Below are 18,011 nucleotides of genomic sequence, written 5' to 3' on the forward strand. Positions count from 1 at the left end.
TGCTGTTGGAAAACAAATAAATAAAAATAGTTACATGAGAAAAAAGGATTCATAGTATCATATATTTAGAACTAGAGGCAAGCTTCATCTAGTGTAAATCCTACTTTTTATATGTAAAGAACTACAAACCCAGGGGCAAGGAGTCCCCTCTCCCATGAAAAGTTTCCAGATTAGTACTTAGGCTCCCCATGTTCAGCATGGAAAAAACATAACTCCATAGAAATGTCAAATGACCTTTTTTGCACTTTTTGGGTTCATCTACATCTCTCCCAGATATACCCAGAAGCTCCAGAGAGAATTTTTTTTTTTTAGTTTCTGTCTAGGTTCTCCCTAAAATGGACATTCCCTATATAAAGGTATTGAAGTTATCCGGTAGATTGGGAATTGAACAGTCATTTATTTTTCCAACTGCAAAAGAAGTACTTAAGAAACTGAAGACTTATAAGCATTGATTGGCAAATACTTTTTAAAATATGATACAGTAACTTTTAGACCCTAAAATACTTTTGGAATGATGATTATAATGATGAAGAGGACGAGGATGATAAGAAATGCTTTGTGGGACTGCTTAACTGGTTTTTAGTTTCGTCTCAACTTAATTGAAAAATGTATTTAAAGGGGTGGCTAAGTGGCACAGTGGATAGAGCACTGGAGTCAGGAGTACCTGAGTTCAAATCTGGCCTCAGACACTTAATAATTACCTAGCTGTGTGGCCTTGGGCAAGCACTTAACCCCATTTGCCTTACAAAAAAAGAAACCTTAAAAATAAAAAAATAAATAAAAGAAAAATAGAAAAAAAAAAGAAAAATGTACTTAAACCTCGTTTTCTGGGGCATAGCTCATCTTCCTGGTGATGAATATTTTATTCACTGAGAAATACTATAACAGCTTCAGAAGCCTAGGTGATGTCATGGATAGAGGACTGGAATTGGGAAGATCCAAGTTCAACTTTGACCTCAGACCCTTATTAACTGTGTGACCCTGGGCAAGGTTGTCACAATTTCTTCATCTGTAAAATGAACAGGAGAAGGAAATGGCAAACCTCTCTGGCATCTTTGCCAAGAAAACCCCAGATGGGGTCGTGGAGACTAAAACACAACTGAAATGACTCAACAACAAGAAAACTTTGATTCTGTTGACTGACTGACTGAATGCTAACAAATCCCACTCAAGGGCTTTGCCCCATTTTTATCTCTACTAAGGTTTTGCTACCCTTTCTTCACCTCTGAGTCCTAGAGTTCTCCAGTGCTGAAGCAAATTACAATCATTTATAAAACCTGTGAAATTATAAGATTGTTTTTATTGCATTAGTAAAGTTATACTACAAAAAATGAAGAATAATGTGATTAGACAGGTTTTTACTTGAAGAGAGTACATGCCCATAGTAGCATCTGTTATACCACATGTTTTATTAGGATTTACTGTACCTTACCAATCAAAATTCGGCTACCATGGAAATTATCAAAGGACATGGAAATACAACTATTACATAATGAAATTATAAGTTTTTTTAAAAAATATTCTACTTAAAGATACATAATTCTTTGGGCAAGTCACAAACCCTAAGCTTTGCCAAAAAAAAAGATACAAAAGAAAATCACTATATAATATATGTATTTGAATCAGTAGGCTGAACCTATGATTTCATTGGTATGAGGATCTCTCTGGTGAAGAATTTCCTTCTGCCAGTGTAAGCCAGAGCTATTTCTGCAACTTAAATCTTAGAGAAAGTTGCCTAGAGATCTGAGGGGTTAAATGACTGTCCCGAGGCCAACAAATATCAGATCTTCCTGGCTTCAGAGTCCACTATGTCATGCTTCCTCTCTTTGAGTCAAATAACTTGAGAAAATTTTGTCACAGATACTACCTCTGATATTTACTTGAGTGACCTTGGATAAATCACTAAACTTTCTTGGATCTTAAGTTTCCTCATCTGTAAAATGAGAAGGTTGAACTAGATGACCTCTGGGGGTCAATCCAGTCCAAGATCTAGAATCTTAGAAGTGAGCATCAAGAGAATTTGATTCTATTCCTAACATGGTCCTTCCTTGGCTCACTGAATACCTCAAATATATTGTTCCCCAGTTTCTCCCACTTTTGGGGAAAAATGTACAAATTTACATTGCATAGCATGAGTGAAGTGAAAATTTGTGCAATATATCAGAATCTCTTTGGAGTTTTTAATTTGCTGTTATTCAATCATGTTTGATTCTTCATGACCCTATTTGGAATTTTCTTGGCAAAGATCCTAGACTGGTTTGCCATTTTCTTCTCTAGCCCATTTTTTACAGAAGAAGAAATTGAGGCAGAGTTAGGTGGCTTGCCCAGGGTCACACAGTCAGTGTCCAAGGCTGGATTTGAATCCTGGTCTTCTTGTCTCCAGACCCACTTCTCTAACCACTGCATCACCTAGTTGCCCATCTTAGGAGTATCATGTTACTTTAGTAACCTTATGTGATCTTTATACCCTACTTTGCTTCAAAACCGAAGTGAATTCATTGAGGACAAGTTCTAAAGTTCTTGGATAGCCTACTACAAAGGTGTCAAATGTTGGCCTTGGGAACCAGGTTAAAATGGAATTGGGAAACATTTAACAAAGTAGATAAAAATACAAGTAAACAGTGTTTAATTTGTGATTTCCTAAGTTAATATATGATTCCCCCCCCCCATCCTTATGTTAAGTAGCCTTTATTTCTATTTGAGTTTGAAAACACTAATGGCCAAATTGGGAATCAGCTAAACATAGCTTCAAGCCCTACCACCGTTAAATGTTGGTTGTGTGGCATTTGCAGTGGCTTGGGATCTTATAATACCCCTCCAGGGAATTCTCTTAAGATTACAGAAGCAGAACTGTTGCCAATCTGCCTTGTTAAGGTGAGATTCCTTTCTGGAGTACTCCGTACTGATGAAATCAGAAGGTACTTAATCGATAATTATTTATTAAATGCCTACTAATTACCGTGCTAGGCTGTTCATGTTTGTCAGATTGGATGGAATATTCATGAAAATAGATGAGAGCAAGACTTGGAATAGATTTAGTGTTAAAAGATGGTGGAAAGCCATTTAGTACAATTCTCATTTTAGAAATGAGAAGCTTGAGATCCAAGTGAAGTGGGAAAGGGAATAACCATTTATATCGTATGTACTATGTATTAGACATTTTATAAATAGTATCTGATTTTTATTCTCATAACAACCTAGGGAGGTAGGTACTATAAAAATCCTCATTTTACAGCAAAAACTGATGTAAACAGAAGTTAAGTGATTTGCCCAGGATCATGTAGTGTCTGAAACCATATTTGAACTCAGGTCTCTGAGATTCTATGCCACTGAGGCACCAGCTGACTCTAGTGGCCTGTCTTTAAGCATCTTCTTTTCTCAAGACTGATCATAAATGACTGAAAAGCAAATTAAACCTTTTAACCCATTCACCTTTATTTATATAAAAGTATATTAAATAAATTACTGCAATATATACAAATATATATTATTGATATAAATAGAAAATCCCCGAATACAAAACCTTTCCATAAACAAAGACAACACATATAATAGACACTGACCCTGAGTGCCTAAAGTACCTCAACTCATAACTGAGACAATTCATTTATATAGTAGTCTTATTACAAAAATAGAATATCTGTCAAGTGTTTAAGTGTCATCATTTAGGTCTGTTAAAGTGCTACACATTATATGGTGCCCAGTACTCTGGCCAGTGGTTTCAGAGTGTCCATAACAAATATGTTCACGTCAGTCTGGTCGTAACACAGCATTTGTAGTAGTCAACAGTTGTGCTGATGCTTCCTTTAGGCAAATGGAAAGTTTCCCTTCCCCTTGTGTCTAGCTTTTCCTATCCTGTACTTATAGAGTAGCAGAGATAGGAAAAAGAAGACCAGTAGAAACACCACTAGTCTTATTGATATTAAAAAAAAAGGCAGCTCTGAAGATCTTTGCCTTTCCAAATTTGCAGGATGCAGAAATCAAGACCGACATGTGGTAGAAGCAAATCTACTCTTGGCAGGGGCCGCTTTCTTATATGGTTTTGAGTCAGTCTCTCCCTGACTCTTCCAAATCCCATTCAGTGCTTCAAAGACCTGGAGACCAGATTTCAACTTGGCAAGAAAATTAGTCTAAAGGTCTGAAAAGATCAGGAATGATAGTGTTAAACAAAATAAAATAAAATTTGAATCACTGTACCAATCATTGATTTCCAAAGTACATTAGGGAGATACCTAAATAGTAATGATGAGTACAGTAAGAAATAGAGAAACAGAATTTTCTTTTTCCCTTTTGAACTTGAAGGCTATTTTCCCAGGCTCTTCTATAGCAATTCTCCCTAGAGTTGTGTTGTCTTCCAAGTACCAATAGTTTTCCTGTCACAGTAAGATGCAGCTTCTGCAGTAGTCAACAGTGCTAGTAATGGTGCTTCCCCTTCATGCAGTGTTAAGGGGTGTGTTTTCCTTCACCTCCTTGTTAGCTCTTCCTTTTGAGCATTTGTACAGTGTCACAGAGAGGATAATGATAAGGATGATGATGACAAAAAGTACAGCTCCAACTATGAAAAACAAGTCTGAAAGAAAAAGAAAAGTATGGCTTGCTCAGGATCACAATTAGCTTAGAGAAGATTTTTTTTTAAAGTTTGAATTTAAATACCCCCCTCCAAAAATTTCCATATATATATCCCAACAAAAAAGATTGCATATGAAACCATGAATTTATATTATATAGGTTATGATATATATATATGTATATCAGAACCCCCAAAATTATATCTCTATATTATAGATAGATATATAAAATATATAAAAATTGGATCTCTATATAACAACTTACTTAAAATACATATACATATATGTATATATATGCATATATATTGAAACAAAAAAGATTGTATATGAAACTATAGATCTATATTATGTATAACAAATAATTATATATATAGGTATATGTAAATCATATCTATATGTATACATATATAATAAATTTAATATATAACTTGCTTTCTGATTCCTTCCTTATGTTCTCTTCTGTACATAAAAAAGATACTTTAAATTATTTCTTTCCTTCTCTTCTTCCTTTCTTTTCCTCCCTATCTCTGTTTCCCCTTCCTTCCACTTACTACCCCTTTTTTTCCCCAAACTGGAAAAAAACAAAAAGAAAGACTGTCCATTCAGGGGTACAGTGGAGGACAGATACAAAATTATTCCATTCTCCTCTTACCCATCCAAACTTTTGATAATGTGTGACCTTACTAAAAAAAAAAAAAAAAAGGACTAGGTAACAATGGCTAAAAGCCTTGAATGGGATCTTGTGATTCATTGTAAAGCATTTTATATTTAGAAAGGATCTTTTAAAATTATTGTTGGAAGAAAAAAGAACAATATATTACTTAGGATCATAGATTCAGTGCTATAAGGGACTTTAGAGAATCTAGTTCCCTCAATTTACAAATGGGGAGTTGAGGACAAGTGACTTGCCCAAAGTCACAAAGTTACTAAGTGGCTAAGTCAGGATATGAACCCAGGACTTTGGATTCTCCATTAAATACACTACTGCCTAAGTCTTTGGACATCAGGCAGTTAGTAACTTGGAAAGAATGGTTTAAGAATTCCTTGTAAAGATTTGCTGAAAAGAAAAAGGGAAATAAATCACTGGGTCCCTTTGTTTCCCTTATAATTCTTAAAATAGTCCCAGTCAAGTCTCATCTCCTTCATGAAACCTTCCATCCTAACCTTCCTCTTCTGAGCCTTCCTTCCAAGTTTTCTGAATATATTGAATTTAATCTTTCCTTTATCATGCATTTTTAAATTTTTGCTTTAAGTCTCATTTTCTCAGGTTGTAAGCTTTCAGTCGCAGTGACAGGACTTGATTTATACATTTTCACATTCTCTTGGAACTAATCACTTTTTAATCTAGGTTTTAGCTGTAGAGAATTACAGTTTCTTATGCTTGGTTCTAAAATTAACAGGAGAAAATACTCAGAGAATGCTCTGATACCACCCCAAATACATGCACATATATGCAAAAAAAAATTTAAGGTTAATCCATCAACCAACAAATATGTACTATGAAGACTGTCAGATAATGGGGATATAGATATAACCAGGAATTCTTAACCTAGGTAAATTACAGAGGTTGGTGAATTTAAAAATATTTTTTGTATTTCAACGAATTTTATTTATTTTGTAATTCCATGTATTTTATTTTATTCAAAGTCACCTATGTTTAAAGAATAATGGACTGGGCCTAAAGCCAGGAAGATCTAAGTAGAAATCCAATCTTAAACATTTGTTAACTGTGTGACCCTGGCCAAGTCATTTAATCTCTGTCTGCCTCAATGTTCACATCTGCAAATTGGGGAAATCATAATAGCACCTAATTCATAGGATTGTTGTGAGAATTAAATTTGTGTGACACACAGAAGGTATTTAATACAGAATTGTTCACTTCCCCTGATTTACCAGACTGCCAAATGGTCAATATAATATAATATGATATAATGTGATATAATATATGATGATATAATTACAGTCTCACAAGGAACTTCATTGGGGTCAAATTGAACTATGGAAATCATCCCTCCCTAAGTAGCCAACAAAGACACCTATTACACCAGACTAGCTACAATCTCTAAGCACACTCACTTTTAAACACAGATTTTTCTTGGCTGGTACAATGGATTGCACTTTCTGGACTCTTCTGCTTGCTTCTCCTAGATGGAATGACTGCCTGGACGTTGAAACAATAACTTTCTTCTTTGTCCACATCAACCAAAAATTCATTTGTCTTCGTCTTTACTGATTTCTGTTAAGAGAGATAAATCACAGGACCAAAGATTTAGAGCTGAAAGATCATCTAGTTTAACTCCCTTCTTACAGATGAGGAAAACATTAGCTCAAAGTCATACAAGAAGAAAGTAGGTAAACCAGAAGTACTCAGTTAATTTTCTGGAAGTTTTTACTGCAGACAGGCTAGCATAAAGAGACAATTAGAATTTGACTTTTTTTTTTTTTGGCTAATGTGGGATGAACACCTAGACTTTATTTGATAGTCCTGTTCCAGGTGTGTGCCAAACAGGAGGGACTGACTTATCTTGAGGCATCCTAAGACTTTCATGGTTCACAAAAGATTAAAGTACTAAAATGTGGATGTTGTCCATTCTAGGCAAAGTTAGATATCAAAGTGCCAAAGAAATTCCATCCAACTAAGGTCCTTGAAACCCCGTTCTGAACCCCCAAAAGCTTTTCCAATAGAAAAATTTATTCCAGACTTTTAACTATGAACAAGAATTTTCCAGAGGTTGAGTAAAATGTAAAGGATCAATATGTGGGATCCTACATGTGGAAAGGAATTAAAATTTTAAGTCTTTGGAAAAGGAATTTTAAAGATGATTTAATTCAATCTTAAAATTTTAAAGATTAAAAAAACCCTAAGCTAAGAGAGTTTAAAGTATCTTGCTCAGAGTCATATAGCTAACAAGAGGTAGAACTAGAACTGGCAATGGAACTCAGGTCTCCTGACTTTGTCTATTATTCTAATATATATATATATATATATATATATATATATATATATATATATATATATATACACACACATATAGGTATACATTGTTTCTCAAATAGTATACATATATATATATATACACACATATAGGTATACATTGTTTCTCAAATAACATATATATATATATATATATATATATATATATATATATATGTTTAGTTTCTCAAATAGTTCCCATTTTACTCCCCCTCAAAGGAGATAAATTGAAAATCTAGACAGTTAAGTGGCACAGAGTTACAATGCCATACTTAGAGTTAGGAAGATCCAAGTTCAAATCTTGTCTCAAATCCTGTCTCAGTTACTTACTAGCAACATGACTCTGGCCAAGTCACTTAACCTTAGTTTCCTCAACTGTAAAATGAGGATATTAATAGCACCCACCTCTTATGTTTGTGAGGATTAAATGATTTAATGCTTGTGAAGTATTTGCAAACTTTAAAACTCTATATAAATGCTATTACCAATATTTATTATTAATTTTCAGTTTAAAAAGACATAAAGGGCTCCAAAGTGAAAAGATGGGGAAGAACTCACCTTTCCTGTACTTGAAGCCTTCCAGTAATGAAGAGTATAATTTAAATCCTCATGAAAAATCTGACGGAGGGTTTGGAAGGTCCCATTATGTCTAAATGATGTAATGGAATTTTGAACTGTCACTTTCAATTTCGTGCCATTTTGTTCAAAATCTTTAATTTTTGGCTGCCCAAGGTTTGCTGAGACAAAGAAGACAAGGAATTGCAGTCGATTAAAAACCTGATCAGCTATCATTCAACTTTTAATCATACATCCTTCCTGCAAAAACATTAACTCCTTGGTGATAAGGTAGGTGGGTCATAGGGGTAGGTAGGTCATGGCAAGGTAGGTACTTGACTACATTATCTAAACCTTTTCTGATGGCAGTAAGTCTTTTTGATTAGGAAAGGGAATCAACAGGGAATAGATTTGACATGGCTAAATCATATATATATATATATATATCTGCTTTGTTTTTATGACAGCAGAACCAATAGACACTTGTGGGACCAATGACTTTCTTTACTATTGTATCTTTGGAAACAGTTTAATTCAATTTTGGATAGTTAGTTCTAGTCATACTAAATACTGTACTCTGATACAGGAAATTCCCCTGTGCATGGAATTTGATTTACTTTTAGAGGAAAGAGAAACAGTTTTCCATTCATTTCCTAAAATTCCCAATCAGTTTTTTTCCTCTACCTTTTTTCATTCTGGTCACTTTTTTTTTAACTCTATTTGGTTTTGTACCACACTTTATTGTGATTTCAATGGCTCTCATCCACACCATACAAAATAATTAAAGAATTTGGGAGTCATAAGGGATTTCGGGCATCTCCTAGTCCAATCACACTTGAAAAGAATCTCCATTATAATAATATTCTCAACAAGTGGTTTATTTCAATCTTTAGCCTACTCTTAACGTGTTCTTGGGAAAGAATGGCTCACCAAGGTCATTCTACTTTGGGACAGATGTGAAAAGTTAGCAAAGTTTTCCTGGCATTAAATTTAATTTTGCTAAACTTTCTTCTATTATTATACTTTTTATTCTTGTTTCTGCCACTTAGAGTCTGATCTTTCTTCCAAATTCCTACTTTGCACATGTCACAACTGACTGTGAACAATGAGGTGGTCCACAGGCTAATGGGGCAAGGAATTGAGGATGCCAAGTCTGTGGACAGAAGTTTCAATGGGGAATATAAGAGCTCTCTTTAAGCATTCTAGGATCTGTCATGTGAAAGAGGGCCGCTTGGCTCCAAGGTTCAAGAGGGAAGAAGAAGAAGAAGAAGAAGAAGAAGAAGAAGAAGAAGAAGAAGAAGAAGAAGAAGAATGAAGGTGAGTTGCAAAGAGGTGAGTTTAAATTTGAACTTGAAGGAAGAAGAAAACAAAAAGAAACCCACTATCAAACTTCCTTAGAATTAGATCTATCCAAATGTGTATCAGATACTTTTGGAGGTAGTGGGCTCTACCATCACTGAAAATCTTTGAGCAGAGGCTAAATGACTACCTACAATGTGTGTAGTTCTAGGGATCCTTTTACAGATGTGATTTGGTGTAAACAGCGCCTGAGAATCCTGTTTATGGTGTCTTAATCTTTATATTTCCTTTCACTGAATATATATTTGTTCAGGATGAAAAAGTCAAAGTTGTGGTTTATTTTTTTAATATTAAATTTCCAAATGAGTGAATAGATACTTTATGCAATAAGTAAGAAGTAATTTTTAAAAAACCCAGAAAGAAGCTGTAGCCTAATCATGTAATAGATCTAACCTCATTTTTCCTTAAAATTATTTTCCATTATTCTTTTCTTTAAATTCAATTTTATTTTTTCCAAGTTTATTCTATTAATTTCTCACTAAAGCCTTCTGTAACTCTTCATCATGGTATAGAGGTGACCTTTTTCTTTTTAAGGTAGCTATGGGAGGGGAGCCCTGGCAGGGCATATCAAGTTGGAAACCCTCTGAGAACAATCACCTGATAGAGTGTGTATGCCTGTTGTCCAAGGACTTAATGAGACAGTGACAGGAGGGTTGGGGGAGGAGTTTAGGAGAGGGAAGGGAGATAGTACGTATGATTTTTTAAAAAAAAATATTTATTTTTTCCAACTACATGCAAAGATAGTTTTCAGTACTTATAATTTTAAGGGAAACTCTCAATTTGGAAATTTTCTTCACCAATACAGCTCATTGATCTTTTGATAACTTATAGACTTAGAGAATTTCCTAGAGTGGGTTGGGGAGAGATGAGAGGTTAAAACTACTTGCCCAGGATATCAGACTTAGGACTAGTCTTAGCAGGTCCTCCTGATTCCAAAGCTAGTTCTCTATCTGCTAGACCATGTGCCTCTTCCAAGGAGTGGTCTTGTTAAATTTGGAAAGGTTGATCACCAGAGGGCTGGCCTTGGAAAGCATGAATTTTTTCTGTCAAAGTAACTCATGATAGCTAAATCCAGAATCTCTGAAGGGTCAACATTTCCATCAAGAGTGGGAGTATGAGTTTCTAGCCAATATGAAGCCAAGAAACCTTATTTATGGTGGTGTTCAGTGAAGCTCAAAAGTATTTAGCTAAAATCAAGATAATAACGAATTCAGACCCATTCTCCCTTACTTACTGTCTAAGTAAGGTGTGAAGTTAGGTGCATTAGCATGCAAGGATTCTTCAGGATCCCCATCTGATTTTACTGGTTTTTCAGAAAGGATTCGAACAAAATACGTTTCACGTACATTTTTCATCTCATCTGTGAGATCACATTCTGTTTTTTTTATTTGAAAACATTTCTTTTTCCAATCTCCCCACTTGGGACTAAAAAGAAAAAAGAATGAAAGAAAAAAGGTGATGAGAGAGAGAGCATTATTTGTTCACTTCCAAAAGGATGTATATTTGTGAGAGGAGGGAGGGGCAGAGGAAAGTAAATGACACACCCAAGATCACAAAACTACAAAGTAGCAAAGTCAGAATTCAAACCTGGGTCCTCTGACCCCAAATGTTGTGAAATTAGGTTGCTAATGGCCACAAAAGAAACTAATTATTTTCTATAATAACCCAACTGTATTACTTCTGTAATCCCATTTATTTCAGTCAAAATTGGGTTGAGGGGCACAGAACATATGACACAACAAAACTTTTTAGAAATTCTGCTTTACAAATGCATCTATTATAGTTTTAATTAATTTAATTAATTAATGTAATTCCTCTCTCTATACTCTCTTGATTATTGCTAATTTAAGGTTTGTGTGTGAAACCAAATCCAAACCGAAAGGGGGAGCAATTCTTCAACTCTGCCTGAAGCATATAATGGACAAGTACAGAATATTAAGAGGAATAGGAGAGACCCCAGAGATTTTCTAGCTCTGTCCTGATTTTATAGAAGAGAAAACTGCTGAGAAGTAGAAGTCATCTAGCTAAGCCCCACTAATTGAATTTGAACCCAGGTATTTTGATTCCAGAAAAATGTCTTGTTTTGACTCTGGTCAAATCAAGGCATTCACTTCATGATCCTCAAGTTCCCGAACTAGTTGTTTTTGTTGTATTTATTTCTTTAGAAATAGAATCATCTCAACATTATATCTTATTAGAGAAACTACAACCCATGCCTCATACTTATTCTTTCTTTTATTTATACAGGGTGAGGGTATTCTCTTGTTGAAGGAAATCTAAGTGATATATTACTAACAAAATCTAAGATCCTGAAAGGCTACTAGACAAATCATTTATCTTAAAGTGCAAGAATGGAAGGATGAGATTTGTAGAATTCCTATTGAAATGGAAAAATCTTATAGTCTTTGTATATGGTCAGTTGCAATTCAGACAAATCTTAGCTGTGGAACTTGAGGGTTTTTTGGGTTTTGTTTTTTACTCAGCGGTCTAATCACATGCTGAAGAACTATTAAAATGTTATTGCATTTTCAGAAAATAGAAGCATCAGCTAGATTTAGTTTCTTAAACCTAGGCATGAAAGCAATAGATAATGCATTCTCTTAGAGCTGAGACAAAGAGGACGGTTTCATTTTCAACTATCCCAAAATATTCAGGCTGGTTTAGAAATCTCAATTCCTTGTATATTTTTTATGGGATCACAGATTTAGAAATAAAGGAGAACTTAGAAATCATTGATTCCAAGCCCTCAATGTAAAAAAGGGAAAACGAAGAGAGGAAAGTAAATGACATGCCTAAGATCACAAAACTACAAAGTGGCAACGTCAGAATTCAAACCTGGGTCCTCTGACTCTGAATCTTCCATTCTTTCTATTGCAGAACATGCCCTCCTCTTAACTTTATGTGTTGAAATGCAATGAGACTTTTCCAATTAAACCAGAGTAGTGAAAAGGTACTAAATATTATCTCAAAATGAAGTCCAGATAATGGTAATTTCTTTTCCAACACTTTGGCAAATATATAAATATGGATGAGACAAGGAGGATTCAGCATGTCTTCAGAGAATATATTTAATATTCCAAATTAACTTGGATTAAATATAATAACAGAACTCATAAATGCCAATTTGGAGAAGAGAATAAATATATAAAATTCCCTCAGGGTAAAGGGGAAGGAAAGGGGATATTTTAGAATGAGAGAAGAAACTGAGTGTTTTCATACTAAGAAATTATTATTCATAATAAGTATATCTGACAAAAACACAATTTCACATTTGATATCTTAGAGGGAAAACTTATCACTAGCATAATTTTTTTCCCTTTGCAATCCTCCTTGTGATCACAAGGAAAACAGGATGGGAATCTGAGAGAAGTAACTCGGCCCCATCACTTTTGCCCACCCTGACCACAAGAGCTGGGAACTCTCCTATGAAAGAAGACTATATCATTAGTGAAAGTGAGGCAACTTGATTCTCTCATGGGGTCTCTCTCTGTCTCTGTCTCTCTCTGTCTCTCTGTCTCTCTCTCTCTCTCTCTTTCTCTCTCTCTCTCTCTCTCACACACACACACACACACACACACACACACACACACACACACAGACACGGAACCATTTAGCAAATCTGGAAAGGGACAGCTATTCTGAGAGCCTTCCCACTATATCATTAGTCTTATTATTTTCAAGAGTCTCTTGTTTTTTCCTTAGGAGACTGAGTAGAAATTCTGAACCAGATACTAATTTACAACCAACATTTCATTTGCAAGTCATGTGGAACTCAGAATGCCTTTTCTCTTAGAAATAAACATTCTGGTTTCCTGGGCTAGCTCATTAAAGTCCATTTAACGCATAAGTTACCTGAAAAATAGCAATAATGGAACCAAACTACCACACCTGATCATGTTTCTATGGGAGGAAAAATCAGTTCTTAATTGTTATTTGGATGCAAAAATTACAGACTTGGAGGGTAAGGAAGGACTTGAGTGGTATTATGATCTCATCCATACATTAAAGGAATCCCTACTTTAACATACTGAATAAATGGACACATATTTAACACCTATTGCAATAAGAACAGGGCAGTAAGAGAGATACAGTGAGAAGAATGCTAGTTCTAGAATCAGAGGACCTATGTTCATTCATGTTCCACTTTTGAGACTACTTGTGTGACTCTAGGTAAGTATTTAATCCTTCTGGGCATCATAAAAATAAGGGGGCCTGACTAGCTGGCTTCTGAACTCTGCCAGCTCTAGAACTACAGTTCTGCGCAAAGGTCAATAAATGGGCGTCTTTAACTCTAAGCCACTGGCACGGCTTCCATTGGTCTCAGAAACTGAATGGAGAAAAGGGATTTAGGGGTTTAGAAAGGCAGGAGGAGTAGGAACAGAGATGGAGATTAGGAATCTGGGAGGTAGGATTTATAGAGGCAAGAGGAACTAGAAATGGGAATGGAGATTAGGCCTCTAGGGGCTGGGGCTCAGAAAGTTGAGAGGTCTTATGAAGGGCTGGAAACTCAGAAAGAAGAGTCCTGGGGCATCAATCAGATTTTCCTTCTCCCTTCTCCTACCCAATTCCCTATCCTACATAGTAGAACCTGGCACAGGAACAAGATGTAAAGGAAGAAAGAGTCAGGGTTCCAGAGAAGAACCCTGGGAAATGGGGAGGAGGGAAGATTTTTAAGAAAGGAAGAAAAATCTGTAGGACTAGCACATAAGGAAGATAGGTAAAAGCGAGGCATTTGTGAATTGGAGTCTATATTTTCTTAAAGACAGTTTTATTATTTTAGTTACATTCTATAGTAGCTGGCAAAGGCCTGCTTTTTATAACAGTTAAAAATTTACCTTTATATACATTTTTCTCTGTAAATGAATTCTGCTAAAGAACTTTAAAAACATATTCTTTGAAGCAAACAACCCCATTCTTCCATCATAATGTTTATGACATTAATTTCATAGTAAAGCATTTTCTTATGAAGAGTTAGCACAAAGGGAGACTTCAACTCAGATTTAGTGAGATTTTTCAAGATTATGAATTACTGAAAGCTAATCCAATGGATTTTCTCTCAACTGGGCATTGTCTTTAATTACAAAATTGTCCAAACCACAGAATCTACCTTGACAAGTTTGAACTTTTCCTATTTCCCTCTTTTTATTTCTATTTTCTTCTTTTTAAACAATATCTAAGATGCCACAAATATATTTGAAACTCTGATTCCCCTTTCCTCAGTCCCCAATCATTCCTTTTGTGAAATATTAATGAACAAAAACCAAAAATTGGTGTCACTATTCTGGCACTGGTATAGTTAAGGAGAATTGTATTCCTACTGCTTTTTAAAGTCTCAGCATAAACTAGAAATAGCACTTTTAAATTTAACCAGTGACACTTTTATCCCTTTGTAAAATTACTGGAAAGAAAGTATCATCTTTCCATAATGTCTTTTGGAACATTTTAGAAGGAGTGTGAAAAAAAAGAAAAGAAAAGAATAGTCATATTTCTAGCAGTATGGCTCAGGTTATTTTAAATGCAGTGGAGAGGAATGTCTCTGAACACTCTATATTTCCATATAGAGAGTTTCATGACTGCTCGGGCAAGTTCTCAGTTGTAATTGTATTCCAGCAGCAGCCTCTCCAATTTGATCTTCTAGTTGGATTCTGCCAGGCATATTCAGTAATTTATCTGGCACATTCACAAGACTTGCCCTGTAATGTGAATGCTCTAGATTTGCAGAATTCAAACACTTTATGAATCAAATACTGCCCTAGGTGATTTGAACACTAAGTACGGGCCTCCTCCTTTCCCTATGGCTTATACTTTGCTCCAAAGTCTAGACTGTTACCCCAAAAAGGGAAATTCATACATATCAAGTAGACTAGATGTCATTGCTCTTGTAAGACTAATACTGAATCAGTGCCTCCATCATCTGTGGCAAAGATTTCCCTTTCCACAACTCTTAATCCAAACTATGAAATTTTTGAACATCCCAAAACAAGATTAAAATGATCTGCCAGCTTCAGTAAGGCCCCTTCTCACTGTCTATTACATTGTTGATTATCATCGTCTTTTATAAGCAACGTCACATTCTTGCTAGAGCTGTGTAGATCTTCAAAAACCAACTGAATACTCTCTTCTATCATATTCTTCTTGGTCCCTAGAGAGCAGTTCCTTTCATCTACCTCCCCCTACCCAATACTGGATACAGAGAAACGCTGTGTCAGTGAATCAGTGAGTTAATTCTGGAATTAGAAAAACTTGCCTTAGGCATTTAGTATTGTATGATCCTGGACAAGTTACTTAATCCATCTAACCCTCTATTTCTTCATCTGCAAAACTGGTTTTAAAATAGCAGCCCCTACTTCACAGAATTGTGATCAACTGAATCAACATGTGTAACGGCTATTTTTTATTTGGAAAGAAAATACATTTTTAAGGTTTGTAAACCTTGAAGAGTTACATAAATGCTAGCAAATAATTAAACGGTGACATCCCAGAAATCTTATTTTTACCAAGATATCGACTTACCTTATTTCAACAGAGTAGACATAATTGACTGGTTTGGGCTCCCACTCCAATATGGTCTTGAAATCAATGGATTTCCAGGTTATATTATATGCCAACACTACATCGGAAGTGCCTATGCATAAACAAGAAAGGACACCATTATTTTTGTTGTTCTAATGACCAGTACAGCTTCACTAACTGAATATGGACTTCAAAATTGGCTTTCTGTTTGATATGCATAAAATGACCTCAAGATGTTCCCCTTTATATCCTACAGCATCAGATTTTTAAAATGGTAATATATATGTATATGTATATATATACATATATATATATATGTGTGTTCCTTATTGACCAGTGGAAAAAAGTCCTAATCTCATGCTTGACTCAAAGTAAATTGTTTCTCTAATTTTATTTATGTCATAATCCATAAAAACATACACAGAACCTCTGTGTAAGGGAAAAGAGAGGGTAAAGGGCAAGTCTCTCTCTACACTTAGGAAAGTGAATTAGTACTTAAAAATTCAACAATAACCAACCCCAAGACCCTGCTTCTAGAAGTAACTCAGTTTGGAACCAAAGTAAAAACTCACAACTTCATATGCTCATTGATTTTTGAGTTGAAAGGGACATTAGAGGTTCCCTTGTTTAATTTCCTCTTTTGACAGATGAAGAAACTGAGTCTGTGGACTAATTTGATAAGCAGCCTGCCTGTACCACTTTTTCTCTCCTGAAGCTGTTATAAGAAAGTGAAGAAGAAAAAGAAAGGAAAAGGATTGTAAAGATCCCATAAGTAAGATTACATCGAAACCCAAATTCATCCCTTCGTAGCTCAATTAGATAAACAAGGCAGTGAGATAGCCAGAGCTTTGATAGGGATGCTAGCTAGAGTTGACATAGGCATTCAGAAGTTAACATAAATGCATTAGATCCATAACAGAAACTGCTCATATCATTACTTAACTCCCGTTAAAGCCCAGTGCGGATATGTGGTATGCACGGCTCTTGAGATTTTGCAATTTGATTCCTCTCTGTTCTCACACTGGAAGCAAATTACTCATTCTTCATCACACTCGAGGTACTCTCCAAGATTTAGCTGGACAGTGAAGTGGTTCACAAGCTGTTCCTGAAAGGTCTTGCGTACCTCTCTCTCCCCCACCCCGGTCTTGAGCAAAACCCACCATGTTGTACCAGGTTTTTTTCATGTTGTACCAGGTTTTTTAAACTCCCGAGAACCTTAAAAGGAAAAGTTGGCTGAGTTTGCGCGTGCGGATGAACAGATCCAGTGCTCGGGAAAACTGTGGAGCCAAGAGTTACCGGCTGCGTGGAGGATTCGAGGCCGAGCTCGGTGGCCCCGGGCTTGAAAGCCTACCTGCCGGCCTGGCCAGGAGCACAGCCCGGCCTGGAAATGGGCAGAAAGTCAGGAGGAGACCAGCAAACTTCCAACTTTCCCATCTCATCCCCCCCGGCCGGGGCACCGGGAGAGGGAGGCGGAGCGGCTCCCACCAGCCACCAGCGGCCCGGGCCAGGCTCGAGCCCTCGCCTGGGGGACCAGCGCGCCCTGCTCCGGGCCCCCCAGGCGCTCTCCGCGCGCCGCCGCGCTCCCCAGAGGCTCGGGCGGCCACTCACCTGAGGCCGAGGACACCTGGACGAGCAGGAGGACGCCTAGCAGGGCCGTCCGGGCAGGGGCCGCGGGGGCCACCAGGAGGCCAGCCTTGGGGGGCGCCATGCTCGGGGCTCGTGTGCTGGGGGGTAGTGGCCCTGGAGCGTTCCCGGGAGACCCGAGCTCTCTAAGCCGTGGGCTCGCCTGGCTGGGGGCCCGACTGGGGGGCCTGTCTGAGACCCTGGCTGGGGGGACCCTGGCTGGGGGCCTGATTGGGGGCCTGGCTGAGACCCTGGCTGAGACCCTGGCTGGGGGCCCCTGGCTGGGGGCCTGGCTGAGACCCTGGCTGAGACCCTGGCTGGGGGACCGGCTGGGGGCCTGGCTGGGGGACCGGCTGGGGGGACCCTGGCTGGGGGCCTGGCTGGGGGGACCCTGGCTGGGGGCCTGGCTACTCTTGGCT

At 37.0% G+C, this 18,011-nt stretch overlaps 1 protein-coding gene across 1 annotated transcript; it reads right to left on the minus strand.

Moving 5' to 3' along the window:
* Positions 1 to 1,892: 1,892 nt before the first annotated feature.
* Positions 1,893 to 17,778, minus strand: F3 (coagulation factor III, tissue factor). Its single transcript, XM_074188216.1, has 6 exons — positions 17,578 to 17,778; positions 15,970 to 16,081; positions 10,691 to 10,881; positions 8,101 to 8,279; positions 6,645 to 6,804; positions 1,893 to 4,570 (listed from the first exon to the last, which is right to left on the minus strand). The coding sequence occupies exons 1-6, from the start codon at positions 17,675 to 17,677 to the stop codon at positions 4,434 to 4,436; spliced, it is 879 nt and encodes a 292-aa protein (XP_074044317.1). The 5' UTR covers positions 17,678 to 17,778; the 3' UTR covers positions 1,893 to 4,433.
* Positions 17,779 to 18,011: the final 233 nt, after the last annotated feature.

Source organism: Macrotis lagotis, chromosome 5 (assembly GCF_037893015.1).
Source record: "Macrotis lagotis isolate mMagLag1 chromosome 5, bilby.v1.9.chrom.fasta, whole genome shotgun sequence".
Classification (NCBI taxonomy): domain Eukaryota; kingdom Metazoa; phylum Chordata; class Mammalia; order Peramelemorphia; family Peramelidae; genus Macrotis; species Macrotis lagotis.

Bases quoted from the DNA above. Each gene is read 5' to 3' on its own strand.
- F3 (XM_074188216.1), bottom strand. From the start codon at position 17,677: ATGGCGCCCCCCAAGGCTGGCCTCCTGGTGGCCCCCGCGGCCCCTGCC. The intron at 8,280-10,690 runs GTAAGTAAGGGA...TCTTTGTCTCAG, and splicing joins CTTCACACCTTACTTAGACA to CAAACCTTGGGCAGCCAAAA. The intron at 6,805-8,100 runs GTGAGTTCTTCC...CTCTCTTAACAG, and splicing joins AGGCTTCAAGTACAGGAAAG to AAATCAGTAAAGACGAAGAC.